General features: G+C 52.4%; 1 protein-coding gene across 5 annotated transcripts in view; it reads left to right on the top strand.

Moving 5' to 3' along the window:
- TOP3A (DNA topoisomerase III alpha) overlaps nt 1-24,115 on the top strand; it is a 40,152-nt gene extending 16,037 nt beyond the window's left edge. For 4 of the 5 annotated variants that reach the window (XM_070395453.1, XM_070395452.1, XM_070395456.1 and 1 more), the window contains 14 exons: nt 1,716-1,859; nt 2,013-2,183; nt 2,438-2,538; nt 4,502-4,576; nt 5,926-6,008; nt 7,156-7,363; nt 9,412-9,597; nt 9,768-9,897; nt 15,194-15,307; nt 15,405-15,570; nt 16,238-16,381; nt 19,938-20,060; nt 21,008-21,699; nt 23,837-24,115. In XM_070395453.1, the coding sequence (XP_070251554.1) occupies nt 1,716-1,859; nt 2,013-2,183; nt 2,438-2,538; nt 4,502-4,576; nt 5,926-6,008; nt 7,156-7,363; nt 9,412-9,597; nt 9,768-9,897; nt 15,194-15,307; nt 15,405-15,570; nt 16,238-16,381; nt 19,938-20,060; nt 21,008-21,699; nt 23,837-24,021 (2,522 nt within the window). In that variant the 3' untranslated portion in view covers nt 24,022-24,115. The remainder of the gene's footprint in view (nt 1-1,715; nt 1,860-2,012; nt 2,184-2,437; nt 2,539-4,501; nt 4,577-5,925; nt 6,009-7,155; nt 7,364-9,411; nt 9,598-9,767; nt 9,898-15,193; nt 15,308-15,404; nt 15,571-16,237; nt 16,382-19,937; nt 20,061-21,007; nt 21,700-23,836) is intronic. The other variant, XM_070395454.1, reaches the window with a different exon arrangement.
- The last annotated feature ends 719 nt before the right edge of the window (nt 24,116-24,834 follow it).

Here is a 24,834-nt window from a genome sequence, read left to right as displayed (position 1 = left end):
ACCCCCTGGGAGCCTCGGCTTCCTCTTCTGGAAAGCCCGCCAGCCTGGCACAGTTCCCAGAGCCGTGGGGACTGAATGAGCCAACCACGCAGATCCGGTAGCCCCAGCCTTACTGCGTATTAGCCCCAAGTACATTGCCAGCTCCTTGGAAACAGGGACTTTATTTTCTATTTTTTATTTATTTTAAATATTTTTTATTGGTTCTTTTTAAGGGAGATAGTAAGGGAGAGGCAGAGAGTGAGAGAGAGAGAGAGACAGAGACAGAGACAGAGAGACAGAGAGAGAAAGAAACATCAGTCAGTAGCCTCCCTGGCCAGATAGCTCAGTTGATTGAAAAGTTGACCCAATACAACAAGGTTGCGGGCTTGCTCCCTGGTCAAGGCATACAAGAATCAACCAGTGAGCACATAAATGGGGACGCAGCTTGAGGTTTCTCTCTCAGATCAATCTTAAAATTAAGTTTGTTGAGGTAACATGGTTAATAACATTATGTAAGACTCCTTTTTTAAAATCTTCATCCAAGGAGTGAGAATATTTTTTCCACTGGTTTTTACAGAGCGGGGAGGGAGAGGGAGGAAGAGAGAAACATTGATGGATTTGTTGCTTCCCACACTTGCCCCCACTATGGGTGGGAATGGAACCTGCATCCCAGGTACATGCCCTTGACCGGAAATCGAACCCAAGACCCTCCGGTGGGCAGGCCGATGCTCTAACCACTTAACACACTGGCCAGGGCAAGATTCCATTGTTTAAAATCTATATTAATTTTACCTCCTGAACATTAACAAATGTTGAAGTGAACTTAAATGTGAGTCTGAAGCTATAGTGATTCCTGAAACTTTGTTTTAATTTAATTTTTAAAAATTTTTGTTGTAAGGTATTGATTTTTTTTTAGAGAGAGGAAGGATGAAGGAGAGAGAAAGAGAAGCATCGATGTGAGTGGGAAACATCGATCGGTTGCCTCCAGTATGCACCCCGACTGGGTATGGAACCTGCAATCTGAGTATGTGCCCTGACTGGGAATGGAACCCACAGCCTTTCAGTGTGTGGGACGGCACTCCAGCCAGCTGAGCTGAGCCAAGGCGACTCTCGCATTTAAATGCATTAACTTCCAGGGAGAGTGTATGTGTTATTTCCATGACAGGACACAAAATCCCCCATAGGATCTGTTTTTTTTTGTTTGTTTGTTTGTTTGTTTGTTTTTTTAATATATTTTATTGATTTTTCACAAAGAGGAAGGGAGAGAGATAGAGAGTTAGAAACATGGATGAGAGAGAAACATCGATCAGCTGCCTCCTGCACATCTCCTACTGGGGATGTGCCCGCAACCCAGGTACATGCCCTTGACCGGAATCGAACCCGGGACCCTTCAGTCCACAGGCCGACGCTCTATCCACTGAGCCAAACCAGTTTTGGCCATAGGATCTGTTAATTAACGTTTTTCTCTTCCCGAAAGGTCTGAGAGCAAGTGAAATTAAAGTCTTGAAAGGCTCACTAAGACGGTCGCAGTTAATAGCTAAATTCAGCCCGCTGTCGTTACTGACAGTGCTCAGCTTGGCGGCTGTAATGAATCCCCTCTCAGAAAGCATATTGCTCTTTCAATCGGATGCTTCACAGCTTCTTGAACTGTCCAGCTTTCTTCATCCCAGGTGGCCTTTATGATGAGAGGGCAGTGTGACTTGGCTTTGACCTTGGCCACTCTTTCTATTCTGCAGTGAAGCCCAGTCTGCAGGTGTTGAGGGCCCGTTTCTCTGAGATCACCCCCCGAGCCGTCACGATGGCCTGTGAAAACCTGACCCAGCCCGACCAGAGAGTGAGCGATGCTGTGGACGTGAGGCAGGAGCTGGACCTGCGGATCGGTGAGGGGCCGCATCCGCTCCTTTGCTGGCGCATGCAGCTGTTGGGCTTTGGTTACGGAACCAAGGGTGAGGTTTGTGTGTAAATGTGTGCAGCTGGCTTTGACCTTGCAGTTCATCATTTTCTTGTTCTTCCTTTCCTTCCTCGCTTTCCAGGAGCTGCCTTCACGAGGTTCCAGACCCTGAGGCTGCAGAAGATTTTCCCCCAGGTGTTGGCAGAGCAGCTAATCAGTTACGGCAGCTGCCAGTTCCCAACCCTGGGGTTTGTGGTGGAGAGGTTTAAAGCCATTCAGGCTTTCGTGCCAGAACTCTTCCATAGAATTAAAGGTAGGGCTGGGACTTGTTTATGATGTGGAACCCACAGGCCCAGAATAACCAAGGGCTCCATGAGCGTCCGCGGCACTGATTCACTGTTTACTTGATTTCTAGCTTTGCTGTTCTTTATTCTACCCCATCCACTTAATGTTTCCTCAGTGACCTTCTGTATTTCATATTCTTTTGACTTTCACTGTAATACTCCTAGTTTACCTGTCATATCATGTGGCTGAGGCACAGCCTTCCTGTTTGTGTTTCCCCAATAGTAACGCATGACCACAGAGACGGCGTCGTAGAATTCAGTTGGAAAAGGCATCGTCTCTTTAACCACACGGCTTGTCTTGTCCTCTATCAGCTGTGCATGGAGGTAAGAAATATTTTGAAATCTCAGTGATCTGGGAAAATTGTAATTTCCCAAGTCAGTCCCTCTCTAGTGGCGGAAGCGATCCTGTCCCGTTTCCCTGCGCTGTAGCTTTCAGGATATCACTTTTTGGGACCAGTAAGAGCACCAGTAAAGAAAACAGCACTAAAAATTGGGGAAGAAAAGGACCTGTGGAGTTTTTAGGTAAAATGAGAAATGTTTGCTAAACTCTCCCCTGAAGCCGAGGCCTGTCATAGCAGCTGATAAGGACCAGCTGGGCCAGGGCGGGCCGTGCACTCTCAGAGTGGAAGGAGCTGGACAGCTCTGGTCTGACTCTTTCAGCCACTGGTCAGATGAAATCTAAAGAGATGAAAATCTCAAATGAGTGAACAAGTTAGTTTTACACAATGATAAAGGACTGGAGGTAAAAGGATAAATGAATAGAGAATGGCCAGGGGGAGCAGGAAGGGGGCTGTTCTAGGCATGGTGGTCATGAAAGGTATGTGAGGGAAGGCCGGAGTGATTAGCAGCAGGCAGCCAAGGAGGGCCTGGGGAAAGCGTGTGGCAGTCAAGAGAGCAGCACATGCAAAGGACTACTCAGCCACAGGCCAGTCAGTAGCTCAGCTGTGTCCCTCAAGCTGACCGTCCACTTTGCGGTGCTGCTTCCCGTCAGTCAGCACACAACTGCCGGTGTTCGCCCAGGGGCTGCACGCTGTGGCCCCTAAAGAAAACTTGGAGCTCTCTAGGTTTGATGAGTCAGCTGTGCTTCTCAGCTGTAGCCATTGGCAGGGTTAGCATGGATTTGCTAAGGGAAAGTAATGACTATCGAGCACCTGCTTCATGCCAGACACACCATGTGTTTACATGTGACTTTCTTTAGAACACTGCCTACGCGGGTGGCGGTCTCATTTTACAGATGAGGGGCTAGAGAGAGTGAAGGAACTGCACAGACACATTGGAGCCAGTAAGGGGCAGAGCAGGGCCTGGGTCCCAGTGTGTCTGACTCCAGCTCCTGCAGACCATGCTGCCTCCCAGGAGTCACTTGTCTGTCCACTACTTCACCCTTTGACCATGAAGGTCACACAGCCACCCTGTACATTTATCTCTTCAGTAAAAAGACCTGCCCTTTTATGTGCTTTATTAGGATACTAGAGGCCCAGTGCACAAAGTTCGTGCACTGGTAGGGTCCCTAGTGGCTGCTGGCTGCTGACTGGGTACTTCCTCCCTTCCTCTGGCCCCCTGCCGCCACTGGGACCTTCATCCCTTCCCCCCACCCCCACCCTCGTTGCCTGCTGCTGCTGCCGCTGGCCAGGAACTCCCTCCCTTCCACTGGCTGGCCCCGCCCCCTGGTCAAACTCCTGGACAACTCCCGGTTGAGGGGACAGTTTGCATACTGCGCTTTTATTATATAGGATGGTACCAAAAAAAAGCAGGTGGGATACTTTGAGCTCATTGTCAAGCGCACCTGATCCCAGTCTATTTGGAAAGAGAGATTTGGATTTTGATACATAAATATTCTCATTTCCAAATCACTTAAGTTGAGTTCTTTGTCTACTTGAAGTCTCTTAAAAGTGTGAAGTTGGTCTTAAAATTAGAGTTTCTTCAGCTTGTATTATAGAATTTCTCCTATTTCTAATTCTGTATTATCAAGAATTAAAAAAAAAAAAAGTAACTCCATGCACGCGAGATTGGAGACCATACTTAGGAGAGGCGTAGGCTGCTGTCGTCCACAGGCTCCAGCGGGGGCACCGGAGGGCTTGTGAGGTTGCCCCTCGTGGTCTTGTTTGAGTGGGAAGGTGGTGATGGCACCCACCACACTGGACGACAGCCGGTGTACATGGAGCGCTTCCGCGGGATGAGCAGGGTCTCTGCTGACGGTGGGTGAGCAGAATGCTGAGCAGGGCCTTGTGGGAAAGCGGCAGACGGGCACCAGCAGGTTCACGTGCCTCTGCTTTTCTTGGCTTTCCAGGACCCCAGGGCGACTGTGGTGGAGGTCAGTTCCAAGGCAAAGAGCAAGTGGAGGCCTCAAGCTTTGGACACTGTGGTACGTTCTGGGGAGATTGCGCCAGCCCCTGACTTCCTGTTTTGGGGACCAGACCATGGCCCAGTGACATCACTCTTCACAGGGCCACACAGGAAAGCACTTGGAAAAAACAGAAACTCCAAACCCTGGGCCTGCTTGGCCTCTGCTTTTTTAATATTTAAGTTATTAATGCAATATAACTATTTTATGTGGAGTTTGGGAAACAACAAAGGGAGATAAATCAACCATCACCTCACCATTCTTGTGTAATTACTGGTGTAACCTTGGTGCCTTCTTTTTTTCATATGCTTATTTTTTAGAGTTGTAATTGGAATACTTTGTTTTTCCCAGCTACGTTCTTTTTAAAAAAATGTTTCTGCATAATATATAAATATTTAAATATCTGCTTTATGAGCCTACTCAAGAACAAATTTTTTGACTCTACGAGCCCCACCCAATGGGACACAGTCTGAGTAAACACATTGGGGTTCCCCTTCCAAGTCACCAGTGTGCAGGAAAAGTCAGAGAACATCCTGTCAAGGCCGACTCCAGAGGTTGAAAACGCAGAGGGTGCGTGCTGGGGGCCGCATGTGCTAGGGGCCGCGCGCGTGCCAGTCAGCATTACTTCCAGACCGTAGGCAGGAGTGTTTCTCCCCCGCCGGGCGGATACGCTTTGCCATGTAGCCGAGCATTGTGGAATGTCAGTCGGGGGACAGGGCAGCCGGTTCTCCCCCAGGAGGCTGGCAGAATGGCATTCATCATTCAGGGGAACGTCCAGGATTCGAAGGGTGTTCCCAAACGGGTGCTCAAACTGTCGGTGTTAGACTCTGTATTAGGTGCTTGTTAAAAAACGCAGATTTCCTTTCCTAGCTGGGTGGCTCAGTTGGTTGGAGCATCATCTACACTAAAAGGTTGTGGATTCAATTCCCAATCAGGGCACATACCTAGGTTAAGGGTTCCATCCCCAGTCACAGGGCCCACAGGGACAACTGATCGATGTTTCTGTCTCACATTGATGTCTCTCTCTCTTCCTTCTCTCTATAAATCAATAATGCCATATCCTCAAGTTGGGGTTTTTTTTAATGCAGATTGCCGGCCTCTCCCTGCTTATGTCAGAATCCCTAGTGCTCAGGGCCTGGGAATCTGCTTGCTTCCCAGGTGATTCTTGCTTCTGCACATCAGGGTCTGAGAACCACTGGAGTAGATCCTGGTTCTTCTGGGCAGGCCCAGGAATTTCCGCTCAGCACAGTCTTTCTCCCTCTAAGTGACAGCAGCTGGAGCGACGGGCCCAGCCAGTCTGGAGATGGCGGTGTGGGTGTGCCGCGCCCTCTGGCTGCACTACACCCTAACGTGCCTGCTGACATTCACAGGAGCTGGAGAAGCTGGCGTCTCGCAAGCTGAGAATAAGCGCCAAAGAGACCATGAGGATCGCCGAGAAACTCTACACTCAGGGGTAAATGTCTCACCTGTGGGTAGAATTTGATGCCTCTTCATCAACGTGAAATACTTTAGAAATAGAGTTTATGGGGAAACACACTGTCTAGATATCACTTAAGCTCTGAAGTAGAAGAATTTTGACACTGACTTCTCTTTCCTAATAATGAAAAAGTTATTTCAGAATCTCTTCTAAAACAAGGGTCCATAGAGTAAATTCAAATCCCAGTCTTGATCCCCCAGCAACTCCCCCTGGGCCCTGGCAGGTTGCAGGCAGCACCTTACCTTTAGGACAGCGGTTCTCAACCTGTGGGTCGCGACCCCTTTGGCAGTGGAACGACCCTTTCACAGGGGTCGCCTAAGACCATCCTGCATATCAGATATTTACATGACGATTCATAACAGTAGCAACATTACAGTTATGAAGTAGCAACGAAAATAGTTTTATGGTTGGGTCACAACATGAGGAACTGTATTTAAAGGGCCAGAAGGTTGAGAACCACTGCTTTAGGAGTTGTTTGCCTGTTGTAAGCCATCCTGCCTCCAGGGTCATGAGCCCCCCGTGCCATCCAGGGCCAGTGTGATCCGCACAGACCGGCATGGCAGCCACACTACAGCTGACTGCTGAGTACCTGAAATTTGGGGTGTCTGAGTTAGGATGTGCTGAAGTGTGAAATATACACTGGGTTTCAAAGATTTGCATGAAAAAAAGAACGCAAACAATCTCAGTAATGTTTAAGTGGCTAACAAAAGCTTTAATTACACATGGATCTACATTGCAGTTCACTGGGCAGCACTGCTGTGTCTGTGCCTGGAGAGAAGTGTAGGCGTGTGCACTGTTGTAGCTGTCGGGCCATCGTGCGGTTGCTCTGTCAGACTGACATAGAGAAGGCCCTGGATGTGCCCGGCCACACAGCTGCTGGCAGAGCCGAGCTGAGAGTGTGCCCTTGCTGTGCCCTCCCTTCATTTATCCTTTGACTTCTTTGCGTCTCTCACCCCTTCTGGGGGGCACATCTCAGGACTTCTATCAGCGTAGGTAACCAAGGTTGCCTTCATTTGAGTTGGCTGGCTCGGATGAATTATTGCTGGTGTCACCAGGTGTTTTCAACCGAATTCAGTTGTTTATGGACCAATCTCTTGGTTCTGTTTGTCTGCCTTTGTTTTAGGTACATCAGCTATCCCAGAACTGAAACAAACATTTTCCCCAGAGACTTAAACCTGACAGCACTGGTGGAGCAGCAGACCCCGGATCCACGCTGGGGGCCCTTTGCCCAGAGCATTCTAGAGCGGGGGGGCCCCACCCCACGCAACGGGAACAAATCTGATCAAGCTCACCCTCCCATCCACCCCACCAAATACACCAACAGCTTGCAGGTTGGTTTCCCTGGCTCTGCTGCCTCCTGGGACCCAGAGGGAGGTGAGGGGTCAGTGGTATTTGAATTTACTCTAGTGGGCTCTTATTGTAGGAACTATGTGATTGTGAAATATCTCCTCCATTTCAGAAAAGTGTTGTTATTGTACAAGCTCTCTCTCCTATTTCACAGTCTTCTGCCTGGCTTCCATGAAAGACCCCTATGGTGGGTTCTGCTCTCTACCCGGCCCACCCACTTCCCCACTCTCTGTCAGCTCCCTCTGCTGCTTCTCTGCACAGCCCCCCACCCACACAGAACCCTGGCCCTCTCGTTCCCTTGTCACCTGGAAGAATCCTGTTCATCCTCCCAAAACTGGATCCGTTTCCATTGCCTTCCCCAAACTTTCACACCCTCCTGCCATACTCCACTCAGCAGGACTGTGTGTCACACTTAGCATGTGCTCAGCTGGGGAGGAAGCTCCGTGATGCCCCAGCTAGTCAGGCTTTTTGACATCTGCAGGTTAGTGAAGTCTGGTATCTTCTTCTTTTTCCTTCTTTCTTCCTCCTCCTCCCTTCTTGTTCTTCCTTTTCTTATTTCTTTATTTTTATTTTTTTTATTTTTTTTTAGAGAGGAAGGGAGAGGGAGAAGATAGAAACATCAATCGGCTGCCTCCTGCACACCCGCAGGAGTATGCCCTGACCAGGACTCGAACCAGAGGCCTCTTGGTGCATGGGACAACATTCAATCCACTGAGCCGGGCTTCTTTCTCCTTTTTTAATTTTATTTTTTTATATTTTATTGATTTTACAGAGAGGAAGGGAGAGGGATAGAGAGTTGGAAACATCGATCAGCTGCCTCTGCACACTCCTACTGGGGATTGAGCCCGCAACCAAGGTACATGCCCTTGACCAGAATCAAACCCAGGGCCCTTCAGTCCAAGGGCTGATGCTCTATCCACTGAGCCAAACCGGTTATGACTCTTTCTCCTTTTAGTAACACATTATTCTTTCTGATTTTTAAAAAATACATATTTTTATTGATTTCAGAGAGGAAAGGAGAAGAGAGAAATAGAGAGAGAATCATTGATCAGCTGCCTCCTGCACGCCCACACTAGGGATCAAGCTCACAACCCAGCCATGTGCGCTGACCTCCTGGTTCATAGGTTGATGCTCAACCACAGCAATGCAGGCCAGGCTATTTTTTTTCTGATTTAAAAAGTAATACATGTTCATTTTAGACAACTGAGAAAATAGAGAAGATTGTAAGAAAGAAAAAGATGTCCTCTAATCTTACCTCCTCCTGAGAACCATCTGTTTTCTATGCATGTGTATAATATTCTTACATTAAAATTGCAGCCTTAAATAGTTCATAAACTCTTTTTTTCCATTTTATGTTTCTCCATGTGCTGAAATATTTTAAAGTATATTTAATGACTGCATAGCTGGTCTGTAACTTATTTTGCCAAGTCTGTTTCTGAAGGATTAAGTTGTTCCAACTTTTAGATACATGATATACTAAAGTTAACAGGTATATACATAAATATTAGTGCAGATCTCTCATTATTTTCTCCTAATACATTTTTAGAGCATTAATGGATACAAGCATGAACATCTTATGGGCTCTTGATAGACTGAGCCTCACCAAATGCTGGATTACTGAATTGGGGGAAAATCACCAGCCCCATGTTCATGAAGTTGGTCTAAGGCTGCTGGATGCAAACTTACTCTGTATCTAATGTACGAGGGCGCCTTGTTACTCCTTATGCTTTCACCTGGTTGTCTGTTTAGGTTGAGTTTATGGCCAAAACGTCACTTCCCGCTGTTGAGGGCAGCATGACTCTCTTGCTTATCTTTGCCTGACTAGAGTCGTGCGGTTTATCAGCCTACATCCATAGCACACAGGGCCGGGGCCTGGCTCGCCACGTTCGAGCAGGGGAGCAGGAGTGGTGCGCTCTGTTCTGTGCAGACTGTGGCCTGAGAGGGGCCTAAACAAGTAGCACAGCAGTAGTGCTGAGACCCGAGCGGCGTTGTTCTGAATCTGGAGGGAGTTTCAGCTTTCTTTTCTTCACAGGGAGATGAACATCGACTATATGAGTTTATCGTTCGCCATTTCCTAGCTTGCTGCTCCCAGGATGCTCAGGGGCAGGAGACTACTGTGGAGATTGACATCTCTCAGGAACGCTTTGTGGCCCATGGTCTCATGATTCTGGCCCGAAACTATCTGGATGTGTACCCATATGATCGCTGGAGCGACAAGGTGATAAATCATAGGTACAGTCAGACAACCGTGGGCCTCGGGGGACGGGAAGGCAGTCGTGGCCCCACCCTAGAACCATTGCTAGACTGGGGCATGTTCCCAGGACCGGAAGCTGTCTTTTGCTGAGTGCCGTGGCAGAATGGTTTGACTGACGCTTCTGCTCTCTGTAGACCCTCCCTGTGTATGAGAGAGGCTCCTGCTTTCAGCCCAGCACCGTGGAGATGGTGGACGGGGAGACCAGTCCACCCCAGCTGCTCACTGAAGCCGACCTCATTGCCCTCATGGAGAAGCATGGCATTGGTCAGTAGCTCATCACCATGGTAACTAGCAGCTCTCAAGCACAACAACTAATGTGGACCCTGCCTTATAGCTGAAGTGAGGCTCAGAGAAGTTAGGGACTTAACCTCAGGTCTCAAAGTGTGTTTTATTAAAATGTAGGTCCAAATAACTCCCAGTCAGTGTTCTTACCACTGTTCTGCACCACACATGTACACACAGGCGCCTCAGACCCTGTATCACACACACATACATACACACACATACACACAGGCACCTCAGACCCTGTACCACACACACACACACACACACACACACACATACACACAGGCGCCTCAGACCCTGTATCACACACACATGCACAGACAGGCGCCTCAGACCCTGCACCACACACACACACACACATACACACAGGCGCCTCAGACCCTGTACCACACACACATACACACATACACACATACACACAGGCGCCTCAGACCCTGTACCACACGCGCACACACACACACACACACACATACACACAGGCACCTCAGACCCTGTACCACACGCACACACACACATACACACAGGCGCCTCAGACCCTGTATCACACACACATACACACACAGGTGCCTTAGACCCTGCACCATACACACACACACACACACACACACACATACACACAGGTGCCTCAGACCCTGCACCACATGCGCACACACACACACACATACACACGTATACACACACAGGCACCTCAGACCCTGCGCCACACGCACACACTCACACACACACACACACACACACTCACACATACACACAGGCGCCTGAGAGTTACTGTGGGTTTGGTCTAGTAGAGTCTAGACTCTAGACCACTGCAGTAGAGTGAGTGACACAGACTTTTTGCTTCCCCAGCACGTACAAAAGTTAGGTTTATATTGTACTGTAGTCTGTTAAGTGTGCAATAGCGTTATGTCTTAAAAATGTATATACTTTAATTTAAAAATACTTTATTGCTAAAAAGTGCATCATCTCAGCTCCAGAGCTGTGCCCTGTGTTTCCTGAGGGAGGGACTTGCTCGTGCAGATGCAGATGTGATGTGAGGTGCAGGACGAGGAGGTGTGCCTGGAGAGACAGCCATTTCCCACCGGCTCCGTGAGGAGCAGGGCTGCCATGGCCTCAGTATTTTGCGCCCAGGCTGAGATTTGTTTGTGTTAAATAAGGTCCCAGCATGTAAAACTTGAGAAATTCCACATAAAAGCCTCTCTCCATCTTTTGAAGTCTCAGGAGGCCCGGCAGCCTGAGCCTTCTGTCCCAGGGACTCTTGTTCGGTTTGTGCGGCAGCCACTCCTCTAGATGCCCGTCTCCGCGGCTCACATGGTTCCCGCACGCCCGATGCAGCCAGGCCCCTGCTGTTACCAGGGGTGGCCATAGTCTTAGACTTTTGTTATAGCATTTCCTGTAATTGTTTCAGAATTAGAAAGTAGGTTTATATGGTGTCAGATGGGGATTAGGTTTATCGGGGTGATCATTTTGTAAGTTATATAAATGTTTGCTCACTTGGTTTTGCACCTGAAATTAACATAATATTGTATATCAACTATAATTGTAAATTTAAAAATTATTTTTTTAAAAATGAAATTAAGTTTAAAAAGAAAAGCCAGGCCATGATTGTTTCTCCCACCAAGCCCTGTAGCCGCAGCCTTACAGGTGGCTCTCTTGTGACTGACCCACTGGCCCCTCTCCTCACAGCTCTGAGGACTGTCTCTGAGCCTCGTCCAGAGGGCCGTGCCTGCAAGGGGGGCTCCCTGGGGTGTCATGGAAGCAGGCTGTTCCTCGGGGGGCAACTCCTCTCTGCAAAGTGAGTGTTGTCGTTCTGTGACGTAGGAAGACGTGCCCTGACCTGAGTCCACTGGCCATCCCTGGACTGTCCAGAAAGCCCGTGCATTTAGCTAAAATGAGAGGTAGTTTACCCTCCATGATTTATGCATTAAAGTGTGAGGCCTGGGACCTGGGTGCACAGGCGTAAGGCCTCGTCCTTCTCTTTAAGGGCTGGTCCAGCAGGAGAACCAAACCAAACCAACACATTAGGCACAACATGCTGGGCTGTGCAGGGAACAGGCAGGGAGCCCGCAGCCTCACAGTAAGAATGTCGAGGACGAAGGCAAGCCTCGCGGTGCAGGGAGGACACGGGGACGGACACCCGTGCTATTGGGGCGGGGCACTCGGGGGGGTCGTAGAAGGGAGGCCAGAAAGATGATTGGAGCCATGCCACGCTGAGGGCTCGGATGTTGGCCCGCGGTCAGCAGAGCCGTCTAAGATTTCTAAGGAAAGGACCAATGTAGGGCTACACTTTTTTCAAACATGAACAGCTTTATTGAGACATAATTCACATACAGTATATAATTCATTGACTTAAAATGTGCAGTTCAGTGCTTAGTATATTCACAAAATGATGCAGCTGTCGCCACAAATCATTTTCACCACCTCAGAAAGAACCCCCCACCCAGAGCAGTCATTCCCTTCCCCTCCCGGTCCCAGCCCGAGGCAGCCACGCCCCTCCTGCCACCAGGTTTGCCTTTTTTAGACATTTCCTATAACGGAATCAGACACCAGGTGGCCTTTTGTAACTTGCTTCTGTCACTTAGCATGTTGTCACGGTTCGTCCGTGCTGTGGCGTGTGTTAGGACGTTGTTCCTGTTCGTTACTGAGTGGCGTCCTGCATGTTTCTGTTGACGGACATCTGGGTTGTTCCATTGTGGCTGTTCCGAATGCTGCAGTGAACATGTATGTCCCAGTTTTGTGTAGACGTGTTTTCAGTTCTCTCAAGTACACACCTGGGAGTAGAACTGCTGGGTCAGGTGCCTGTGTTTGAGGACCCCAGGCTGTTTTCCACAGCGGCTGCTCCGTGTTACATCCCCCAGCAGTGTGGGAGGGTTCGGCGTCTCCACATCCTCACCAGCACTTATTGCCATCTGGTCTTTATCCACGTAGGCATGGAGTGACATTTCTTTGTGGGTTTGGCTTCCATTTCCCTGATGGCAGAGCTATGTTTTAAAAGAGGGGTGGGGAGCATCGGGTCCACGGGCCATGACGTCATTTGGTCTGGCCCTGCCAGGGCAGCCACAGGTGGGACTCGAAATTCAGTAAATCTAGGAGCTTTTTTCATGCAACATTTATATTAAGAGAATGATGTTATAAATATAAACATGGCCCTTGGCAGAAAAAATGGTTCCCTACCCTTGTTTTAAAAGGTCTCTTCAGCCCTAGCTGGCTTGACTCAGTGGATAGAGCATCGGCCTGTGGACTGAGGAGTCCCGGGTTCAATTCCTGTTAAGGCAGCGGTTCTCAACCTGTGGTTCGCAACCCCTTTGGCGGTCGAACGACCCTTTCACAGGGGTTGCCTAAGACCATCCTGCATATCAGATATTTACATTACGATTCATAACAGTAGCAACATTACAGTTATGAAGTAGCAATGAAAATAATTTTATGGTTGAGTCACAACATGAGGAACTGTATTTAAAGGGCCAGAAGGTTGAGAACCACTGTGTGAAGGCCATATTGCCCAGGTTGTGGGCTCACTCCCCAGTAGGAGGCGTGCAGGAGGCAGCAGATCAATGATTCTCTCTCATCATTGATGTTTCTATCGCTTTCTCACTCTCTCTTCCTCTCTGAAATCAATAAATATATATGTACCTAATCTAATAAAAGAGAAACATGCAAATTGACCACACCTCCGCTATGCCCCAAGCCACGCCCACCAGCCAATCAGAGCGACTATATGCAAATTAACCCAACCAAGATGGCGGCCAGCAGCCAGGAAGCTGGAGCAAGCAGGAGGCTTGGTTGCCCCAGCAATGGAGGAAGCCAAGCTTCCTGCCTGCCCTGGCGGGCTGTGGCCTCCGCTCAAGACAACAAAGTTTCAATTATAGAAGATGAATAAATCCCAGATACCTGCTTCCAGCTGGCCTCCACTGGGAGCTTGGGTGGCTAGGGGCCGTGGCCAGCCTGCAAACAGCCATCAGCCACTCACCCAGGCTGGCCAGGCACCCCAGCAGGACCCCCCACCCTGAAGGGGGTGTGGCCAGCCTGAAACGGCCCTCTGCCCCTCACCCAGGCTGGCCAGGCACTCCAGTGGGGACCCCCACCCTGAAGGGGGTGTGACCAGCCTGAAAACGGCCCTCTGCCCCTCACCCAGGCTGGCCAGGCACCCCAGTGGGGACCCCCACCCTGATCCGGGACACCCTTCAGGGCAAACCAGCTGGCCCCCACCCATGCACCAGGCCTCTATCCTATATAATAAAAGGGTAATATGCAAACTGACCCTAACAGCAGAAAGACTGGGAATGACTGGTCACTATGACACACACTGACCACCAGCGGGCAGACGCTCAATGCAGAAGCTGTCCCCTGGTGGTCAGTGCACTCCCACAGGGGGAGCTCTGCTCAGCCACAAGCCAGGCTGACGGCTGCCAGCACAGCGGTGGTGGTGGGAGCCTCTCCCACCTCAGCAGCGCTAAGGATGTCTGAGTGCAGCTTAGGCCTGCTCCCTGCTGGTAAGTGGACATCCCCTGAGGGCTGCCGGGCTGCCAGAGGGATGTCTGACTGCCAGCTTAGGCCCAGTGCCCCGGGGAGCAGGCCTAAGCCAGCAGGTGGTCATCCCCCTAGGGGTCCCAGACTGCGAGAGGGCACAGGCCGGGCTGAGGGACCCCCTGAGTGCACAAGTTTTTGTGCACTGGGTCTCTAGTATATATGTATGTTTGTGTATATATATTTTTTTATTATTTTTTTTTAAAGGTCCCTTTGGCCCTCTCCCGGTAGCTCAGTTGGTTAGAGCATCACCCTGACACACCAAGGTTGTGGGTGTGATCCCTGGTCAGGGCACATACAAGTATCAACCAATGAGTGCATAAGTGGAACAACAAATCAGTGTGTGTGTGTGTGTGTGTGTGTGTCCCCCTCCCTCCCTCTTTTAAATCAATAAGTTAAAAATAAATAAATAAATAAACAAACAAAAGATCCCTTTGGCCACAGCGTAAAGAATGGGTGGGTGGAGGGAGAGACCAGAAACCGGAGCCTGAGGTGTCCTGACCAGCTGGTGATGGGGCTCTGGCTGTGGCTCTGACTGAGCTGAGGGGAAACTTAAAGACTCAACGTCAGAGCTGGAGTTGACAGCGTTAGTGAGCAAGCGGATGTGAGGTACAGGGAGCTGGCCATTGTGGTTTCCATATGGTCCAGACTGTGCATGGAGGAGCAGTGCAGAGAGTAGGCAATCCGGGCAGAGGGAGGGCCCAAAGGGTGGGCGGGGGGGCGAGGTCTGGACTAACCGAATGGCTTTCAGGTACTGATGCCACTCACGCGGAGCACATCGAGACGATCAAAGCCCGGATGTACGTGGGGCTCACCCCAGACAAGCGGTTTCTCCCTGGGCATCTGGGCATGGGACTTGTGGAAGGTAAGGGGAGGGGCTGCAGGGAGTTGGTGGGAGTGCTCTGTTGCTCAGATTCCAAGTTGTGCTGTCGGGGCCGCACAGAACACTGCTCTTCCCGCAGGTTATGACTCCATGGGCTATGAGATGTCCAAGCCGGACCTCCGCGCCGAGCTGGAAGCCGATTTGAAGCTGATCTGTGAGGGGAGGAAGGATAAATCTGTGGTTCTCAGGCAGCAGATCCAGAAATACAAGACAGTTTTCACCGAAGCAGTGGCTAAAGCTAAGAAGTGAGTGCACATGGGAGGTAAGGGGGTACATTTCCCTAAGAAGTGGGAATTCCTGGGGTGACTCAGCAAAACCAGGTGTTCCTCACACACTGCCCGCCAGGCCGGTCCATACTCACCAGCGGCCTTGCGGCCTGGCTCCCCCCGTCATTTCCTCCTGAGCTCCAAGTGTTCCCTTCGCTGGAGCTTTGTCAATATCGAAACAAACAGAGAGACCTGGTCCAGCTATGCTGGGCTGTTGGCTAAATGCTGTTCTCTTGATTCAGTTGTTTTGAATTAGTAGCAGCACAATCATATGCCAGTAAACCAGGTGCTGGGGTAGGACCACTTGTTCTCAGGGTGTTGGGAGGGGCCATTCAGCAATAGCGCGTGTGTGTTAGAAAGGTGTCTGCCCCAGCGTCGTGAATGCGTGAGCTGGTCGAGACCCAGAAGGACCTCAGGAGCATGTGCCTGGGCCGGTGCGGTTTGTTTGATGTGCGGCCTCTGACCGGCAGAGCCGCACCCTCCCGGGCGCTGTCCGTCACCCAGGCCGGCCAGGGCCGCTGGGCCAGTGCAGTGCTGTGCCTGCCTCCCGCCTGTGCAGCGGCCTGGGGCTGACCAGCCAGCTGGTTCCGGGTCACACATGCTAAACGCACATAAGAATGTTGCAAATGCCTTGCTGTTTCTTCAGGTTGGACGAAGCCTTGTCCCAATACTTTGGGGAAAGGGCAGAGGTGCCCCAGGAGGAAGCCATCTACCCGGCGGTGCCAGCTCCTGTCAGGAAGTGCCCGCAGTGCAACAAGGACATGGTCCTCAAGACCAAGAAGAGTGGCGGGTCAGTGCCCATCTTGTGCCCCACCTTTGCTCGCCTCGCACCTGCCGGCTTGGCCAGGCAGCTTCTGCTCGCCCCGCCTTTTCTTTTTTCTTTAATCCTCACCCCAGGATCTGTTTCCATTGACTTGTGGAGAGAGTGGAAGAGGGAGGGAAAGACAGAAATACCAATGTGAGAGAAACACCGATTGGTTGCCTCCTGTACGGGCCCCGACCAGGGCCTGGGCCAGGGAGGAGCCTGCCACCGAGGTACATGCCCTTGCCTGGGAATCGAACCTGGGACCCTTTAGTCCACAGGCCGACCCTCTATCCACTGAGCCAAACTGGCTAGGGCTCCTTTGTGTCATTTTTTAGAGGCAGCCTGCTATTGCCAGTCCCCGGACCAGGAGTTGGAGATAGAATCCCACTTCTACCACATACAAGTTTGTGCGCCAAAGCAGTTACTTAACTCTTCTCTCGTCCCTAGACTTCGGGCACCGAGGTCTGCCTCACAACGCCGTGGGAAGGGTGAGGATTCAGTGAGAAGTCAGGGTCTAATCCTGAGCCTGATATGCTAGATACTCAAGAACACTGATTCCATTCTCTCCTAGCTTTGGCTCCGAATTGGGTCTCAACATCTTAAATCCCTCCTTATTCCCAGTGCATTCATTCCGAGTGGGCAGTTTACTCCGAGGTTCAGGTTGCCCGGCCGGGCCTAGCTGTCCAAGCCAATACCTGGGCGCCAGGGGAAGGTCACGGCGGGAATCCTGTGCCATCCCTGTGGCTGGCATGCTGGAAGGTGCTCGACAGACTCTATCTTATCCGACTCCATAACCACCTTACAGGGCAGCTGTTTTCTAAGGAGTGAGGCCGAGGCCGAGGGGTTGAGGGCTTGTCTATAGCAGGCAGCCCTGGGAGCAGGAAAAGCAGAATTTGAACCCGGTCTTCACAGCCCTTCTCCGTCCTGCCAGCCCCTCGGGCTGCAGCATCGTTCACCTCTGTGCTGCTCCGTGAGCAGGTGGCTTCCCTGACTCAGAAACTAGAGGTTTGTGGGCCTGACCAGCAGCCAGGGTCAGGCATGTGTTGCCCACAAACGTAGAAGCCAGTGCCCTGCAGGTGTAGGCAGTGCCCTGCGGGCGTAGGCAATGCCCCCGCGGCCGTAGGCAGTGCCCCTGCGGGCGTAGGCAGTGCCCCCGCGGCCGTAGGCAGTGCCCCCGCGGGCGTAGGCAGTGCCCCTGCAGGTGTAGGCAGTGCCCCTGCAGGTGTAAGCAGTGCCCCCGCGGCCGTAGGTAGTGCCCCCGCGGGCGTAGGCAGTGCCCCCGCGGCCGTAGGCAGTGCCCCCGCAGGTGTAGGCAGTGCCCCCGCAGGTGTAGGCAGTGCCCCTGCAGGTGTAGGCAGTGCCCCCGCGGCCGTAGGCAGTGCCCCTGCAGGTGTAGGCAGTGCCCCCGCAGCCGTAGGCAGTGCCCCTGCAGGTGTAGGCAGTGCCCCTGCAGGTGTAAGCAGTGTCCCCGCGGCCGTAGGCAGTGCCCCTGCAGGTGTAGGCAGTGCCCCTGCAGGTGTAGGCAGTGCCCCCGCGGCCGTAGGCAGTGCCCCTGCGGGCGTAGGCAGTGCCCCCGCGGCCGTAGGCAGTGCCCCTGCAGGTGTAGGCAGTGCCCCCGCGGCCGTAGGCAGTGCCCCCGCGGCCGTAGGCAGTGCCCCTGCGGGCGTAGGCAGTGCCCCCGCGGCCGTAGGCAGTGCCCCCGCGGCTGTAGGCAGTGCCCCTGCAGGTGTAGGCAGTGCCCCCGCGGCCGTAGGCAGTGCCCCCGCAGGTGTAGGCAGTGCCCCTGCAGGTGTAGGCAGTGCCCCTGCAGGTGTAGGCAGTGCCCCTGCAGGTGTAGGCAGTGCCCCCGCGGCCGTAGGCAGTGCCTGGCGGCCCTGTGTCAGCGTTTAATACCTGCTGTCAGTGGTTTCCTCTGGGCCACATGGATTAATAAGCTTCGGAACATAAGGGAAGGAAAGCTTACTTTGGTGTAGCTCTGGGTGCTCCAAGTCCTTGAGTCACCCAGGTGGGTCTGGAGGATCTTGTGAGGTTTACCACTCCAGGGTTTACCTGATAATCTCCATTTCTGGGGTTTGGGATTCGTTTTGTTTTTCCTGGTCTGGTCATACCCAGGCATGCTCAGAGGACATTGTAGATGGTGTGTGTGGTGGCTAGTCCAGCCCTAGAATTTCAGGACTGGAAGGCATCGATAAATGTTGGCCAAAAAAGATGTGGAGCAGATGTTAAGGGTAAAGACTCTCTCATCAGACTGGGGGTCCTAGCCCTGCCCCCTGCTCCCTGCACAGGAAGAGGTGAGAGCCCGGGCACTGAGCCAAGCCCTCGTACTTCCTGGTGCTGTGGTCTGAGTGTTGGCAGGGGGGTTGGTTGTTTTTAAAGTAGAAAGCAGAGTCAGCTGTAGCAGTTTCTTTGTTATTATTTTGTTGTTGTTAATCCTCACCCAAGGATATTTTTCCCATTGATTTTTAGAGAGAATGAAGGGGCAGGGGAGAGAGAAAAAAACATCGATGTGAGAGAGAGACATCAATTGGTTGCCTCCGACACGCACTCCAACCAGGGCCAGAGATCAAACCTGCAGCCCAGGTACATGCCCTTGACCTGGAATCGAACCCGAGACCCTTCCGTGCACCAGCACTCTCACCACGAGCACACCTGCAGGGCAGCAGTGCATTTCTTAGGGGGTGGCAGTGCAGCAGGCCAGCATTTCCAATACAGAGGGTGCCTCACACCTCACCTGCCCTCTGTCTGGAGGACGGCAGCCCCTCAGCTGTCAGGTTCCTTTCTCCTGCAAACGCTGGACCAGAGTTCACTGCTCTGCATGTCTGTCTCCAACGCTGGGGCCCCTTAAGGGGGGACAACCGCGCTCAGGTCCTGTCGCCTTCACCTGCTGTGGTCCTGCTCACAGTCCAGGGGCTTCCCTGTGCACAGACCTCTTCTCGGGACCTGGTCCCTGGGGTCCATGTGGGGTGGGGACAAGGGTGTAAGACATGAGGGGCAGCAAGTGCACCTTACAGGTGACACGGGTGTATGTTTTGATTCCAGTACTGACAGGCTCAGAACTATAATGTGGTGCATGGCACATCCCACTGCCCGCCTGGCACCTTGTAATGTGGAGAGAACTGAATTAAAGCTATTTTTTAAATATATTTTTAAATTGATTTTAGAGAGAGAGGAAGGGAGGGGTAAAGAGAGAGAAATTTCGATGGGCTGCCTCCTGCACATCCCCAACTAGGAATTGATCCTGCAACCTGGGCATGTGCCCTGACTGGGAATTGAACCGGTGACCTTTCAGTGCACAATATAATGCCCAACCAACGAGCCACACCACTCAGGGCTTAAGCTATTTTATAACAACTCTGTCTCTACACAGGCTTTCTGTTCATGTTGTAGAAGGCAGCTTGGCCAATCTATACTGGACTTTGAATAAACTCTCATATTCTGAAAAAAAAAGGAAGAAAAAAATTTTCTTGCCAGATGGGTGACAGCCTGGGACTGGTTCCCCCAGTTCCCGTTTCTGCCTGACCCTGGTGCCTGTGCCCCCCAGGTTCTACCTCAGCTGCACGGGCTTCCCGGAATGTCGATCAGTTATGTGGCTCCCTGACTTTGTGCTGGAGGCGTGCAGGGATGAGAGTGTGTGTCCAGTGTGTCAGCCACACCCTGTTCACAGGTGAGCTGGGCGCCTGAGTCAGCATCAGAGGAGGTGGGGCACGTTCAGGGCCTTTCACTCCTAGGCCCTCGGAGGGCGTTTGCTGTGCTCGCGGCGCCAGGCCAGCAGGTCTCCATTGGGGTAGGTCCCGCTGATGCCCTTGTAGGTGTGGGGGCCAGGTTCCTGGGCCGTCTCAAGAGGAAGAACCATGAAGGCCCCGTGGCCTGTCCTCTTCTGCTAGATCGCCAGAGTATGCGTGCACTGCATATCGTTCCCACGCTCTTCCCCAAGGCCCAGAGTTCTCACTAGGGCTGGTCCTCGCACCTGGTCACACGACCCCTTACATTTGTAAAAATCATTGAGGGGTCCAAAGAGCTTTTGTTGTGGGTATGTTTATCAATATTTACCAAATTGAAGTGTAGACATCTTCTAAAATTGAGCTTATTAATTTGTTTATAACATGCATTGCACACTAACATAAATAACATGTTTTTAAGCTAAAATGCCTATTTTCCAAAGCAAAAAAATAAGAATGCATGGTTTTCCATTTTTGCAAGTCTGATGTCTGGCTTAAGGGAGACCATCGGACTCTCATGCCTGCTCCCACAGTTGGTCTGCTGGGTTCATTGCATGTGTTGTAGCCTCTGAAAAACTCTACTGCACATACTTGGAAGAATAAGAGCACAGCAGACTTGGCATTGTTGCAAAATATTTTTGGCCTCACCTTGAAAGGGCCCAGGAAAATGCAGAGGCCGCTGGCGCACACTTGAAGGGCCGCTGGTGCGGGCTGGCCTTGCAGAGGCCTCTGTGTTGTGGTCCCACCTGCCTCCCCCTCTGCACTCGTGTGAAGACCGGAGGGGCTGGTGGTTGGCTGGTGCGTTATGAGGATGCCAGGGGGAGACCTCGGGGACCAAGGAGGAGACGCTGCACCTGGTGTAAATGTGTTTCTTACCTTCTGGCCCCATTAGGTTGAAGCTAAAGTGTAAGCGTGGCAGCCTTCCCCCGACCATGCCTCTGGAGTTCGTTGGCTGCATCGGCGGATGTGATGAGACCCTGAGGGAGATCTTGAACCTGAGGTTTTCACAGGGCCCCCCCAGAGCTTGCCCGCCAGCCAGCCAGCCCTCTGGCTACCTGCAGGCTAGCCAGTCCCTGAACCGAATGGACAGCAGCCAGCAGAGCCACCCCCTGCCCCCTGGCACCAGGCAGCCCAGGCCCTTGAAGGCTCTGGCCCAGAATCTACCACCAGCCACTGCTGCTGGTGAAAACGACTCTGTGGTCTGCAACTGCGGCCAAGAGGCCGTGCTGCTCACTGTCCGGAAGGAGGGCCCCAACCAGGGCCGGCAGTTCTACAAGTGCCCTGCCGGCAGCTGCAGCTTCTTCCTGTGGGCCAGCGGCAGCCACCCGGACCCTCCCTCTTCTGCACCGAGACCGCCCGGCGGCTCGCTGGGACGCCCCCCTGGCTCAGGGAACCGCCCCGGTGGGGTTGGTGGCCCTGGGGATGACTCTGGTGGTGGCACGTCCTGCCTCTGTAGTCAGGCCGCTGTCACACGGACGGTGCAGAAGGACGGGCCCAACAAGGGCCGCCAGTTCCACACGTGTGCCAAGCCGAGAGCGCAGCAGTGCGGCTTCTTTCAGTGGGTGGACGAGAACGTGGCGCCAGGTGAGGAGCGGCCTCCCCCGCAGCGGCCCTGCAGGGAGCAGTGGGTGGGCGGGCGGGCGGGTCCTGCTCAGAGACCTCAGCTGTGTGATAGGAGTGTAAGCATGAGGTTGGCTTGCTCCTCATCTGCGTCCCAAACCAAAGGGTGCCTGCCGGGAGTCTAGTAGCGTGCTGTCTGCCGGCACCACGCAAAGTCAACTATGTACGAACGCATCCTCCATCTTCACCAGGTAAGCCTGCCACCACGGTTATACACGTGAAGTGACTTTGACCACAAACGAAGCAGCTTTGCTCAGGGTCACACAGCAACAGACTTGAAAGTAGGTCGGTCTAATCCCAACCCCATGTGCTTGTAGCCTTTGCAAACACTGCAAAGTCATTACCCAAAAAATCACTCATTTATTCAGATGAAGAAACCAGCCCAAGGTTAGACACAGCTTGAGTGTGGCACCCAAATGGGTGTGTGAGACGGGAGCCTGGCCATGGGGCCCAGGAGCTGGTGCATCTGAAGGCACCGAGAAGTGGCCTGCCCGCTCTCGTGCGCAGCAGAGCATGTCTCTGAGAATGACAACAGGCCTAGTGGGAGCTTGTCACGCGCTGGTTCCATAGCCCAGCGGTCTGACCTGGAACACAGGACCTGGCTCAGCCTCGGTTTCCTCAATAAGATGGGTACCTGTCTGTCTCCATCAGAGCTCCTGAAGGAGTTTAATCTCGGGCTGTGGCTAACATGTCACCAGCTCTGCACCTGCAGGAGGAACCCAGAGCAAGCCAGGCAAACTCCAGGGCTAACACAGGCCCATAAACAAGGTGTAAGTGTATGTGGCCGCAAAAAAAACAAAAGGTTCAATCCTCATAGAAATGTAGGTTTATTTAGAAAAGTCTAGTATTAAAAAAACACAAGAGCAATGATAAAATTCATGTTTTCTTCCTGGCACTTGGCATCTCTTCTCTGCTACTATCTTTCCTACTTCGGGGGAAATCTTGTTCACAGTGATCACTTTCAAAACTGAACCACGTTGAATGTCAGTAATTCTGGATCTGACAGAAGACTCATTTTCTTTCATAATTGTAAATAACTGGCGAAACCGGTTTGGCTCAGTGGATAGAGCGTCGGCCTGCGGACTGAAGGGTCCCAGGTTCGATTCCGGTCAAGGGCATGTACCTGGGTTGCGGGCACATCCCCAGTGGGAGATGTGCAGGAGGCGGCTGATCGATGTTTCTCTCTCATTGATGTTTCTAACTCTCTATCTCTCTCCCTTCCTCTCTGTAAAAAATCAATAAAATATATTTTTTAAAAAATAAATAAATAAAATAATTGTAAATAACTGCTCACACCATTATATTGGCTGGGCCACAAAAATATTCGTTGTGGGCCGCATGAGGCCCACGGGCCACGAGTTTGACATGCTTGACCCAGAAGGCTCAGTAAAAGTATGGGGCTGGGCCGGCTGGTGTGGCTCGGCAGTTGAATGTCGACCCATTAACCAAGAGGTCGCCAATTTGGTTCCTGGTCCCGGCATATGCCCGGGTTGTGGACTTGATCCCCAGTGGGGGGCCTGCAGGAGGCAGCCAATCAGTGATGTTCCTCTCTCACCATTGATGTTACTGTCTCTCTATCCCTCTCCCTTCCTCTCTCTAAAAATGAATAAAATGTTTTTAAGTGCAGGGCTGGCTGCCAGAGCCAGAGGGGCCTTGCTGTGATGGACTCGCGTTTGAGTGGAGGGTGGTTCAGACCTGCAGAGCCACTCCTCCGATTGACAGGAAGCGGGCCTGCCCTCCAGGCCCGCAGACCCCGCTACCTAGCTGAGCAGGCGGGCGGCACTAAGGCTGGGGAAGGACTGGCAGGGTCCAGAGCGCAGGTTTCTTGGTGGAAGGTGGGGAACAGGTGGTCACAGGCCCTCTTGTCTTTGCTGCCTTGCTCCTGAACTCAGGCCAGCCTCTTGCTTGGGTTCCCACTTTGGTAAAAAGGGGCAGCGCTCTTGTTTCCAGCACCGCATGGGCCCGCCTTCAGGAGCTCAGGGCCTGGGCAGGGTGCTGTGTGCTGGTGCAAAGCAGGGGGCCTGGCCTGGGGGGCGGTGAGTATGGAAAGGAATCTGTATTTCCTTCCAAGTCCGTGTGACTTTCCCTGCTCCTCCCACAGGGACTTCTGGAGCCGCGCCCTGGCCAGGAGGTGGCGGGAACACCCGCGGGCCCCAGTCCACGAGCAAGAGAGCTCGGGCCAGCTCCTCAGACCCGGGGTCCACGGCCAAGAAACCGCGGAAATGCAGCCTTTGCCACCAGCCTGGACACACCCGCCCCTTCTGTCCTCAGGGCAGAGGAGGGTGACAGGGCGCCGCTTCTACTCATCCCTTGTCTCCAGGAGGAGCTGTCTTCCTAGGACCAAGCGGCCCTTCACCCCTGGGGGTGTGGGGAGGGGCTGCGTCTGGCCGGCCTGTGTTAAGGAGTCCAGGTCAGACTGCTCCTCAAGAAGGCCACACTGTGCCTGAGCTCCGAGTGACCACACCACTGCTGAGGCGCAGGAGCTGCTGGGATCCCCGCAGAGGCCCTGTTCGCGCTGCGGCAGCAGCTGTGGCCTCCGGGGCAGGAGGGACTTCTCCACAGACATCCTGAGAAGGAGGCGTAATGCAGCCAAGTGGCTCTTGCTCTAAAATTGTGTCTACAGAAGACTTACTCCCCTTTATTTAGAAGCCTGTGGCCAGGACACACCTGTTCATGTGCCTTAATAAAGAGTGTCACCCCTTCACTCTGGTGGGTCAGGTGTGGAGTCTGGGGAACAGTGGCAGGAGCAGTGGGCGTAGATACCAGCCAGTGCCCAGGGGAGTCTTGCCAGCTTCTGGCCCTCATGGTCTCCCTCCAGCCGATGCCCTTTTCCCCTGTCCACATGGTAAGCGGAAGCCCAACTTCTCGCAGCTTGTCCTGCAGAGAAGGTAGCGGGTGCACGATTCAGAATCTCTCCCACACCTCCAAAGGCTGCCACCTTTCTTACTGCCACTTGTGAACAGCACTCAACATACTGGCTTTGTTGTGAGGGTTAGAAGGTAAGCAGAGTGGGTGTGGGCTGCCCAGTCACGTCACTAGCGCTGAACAAATGAACACTCCTTAGGTCTTGGGACACCTGGCCCTGCGCAGGCTGGGTGG

This window comes from Myotis yumanensis, unplaced genomic scaffold, assembly GCF_028538775.1.
Source record: "Myotis yumanensis isolate MYYU_CA2020_CCGP unplaced genomic scaffold, mMyoYum1.0.hap1 SCAF_16, whole genome shotgun sequence".
NCBI lineage: Eukaryota > Metazoa > Chordata > Mammalia > Chiroptera > Vespertilionidae > Myotis > Myotis yumanensis.
The sequence above is the reverse complement of the archived record's forward strand: the minus strand, read 5'-3'. Positions and strand labels throughout refer to the sequence as shown.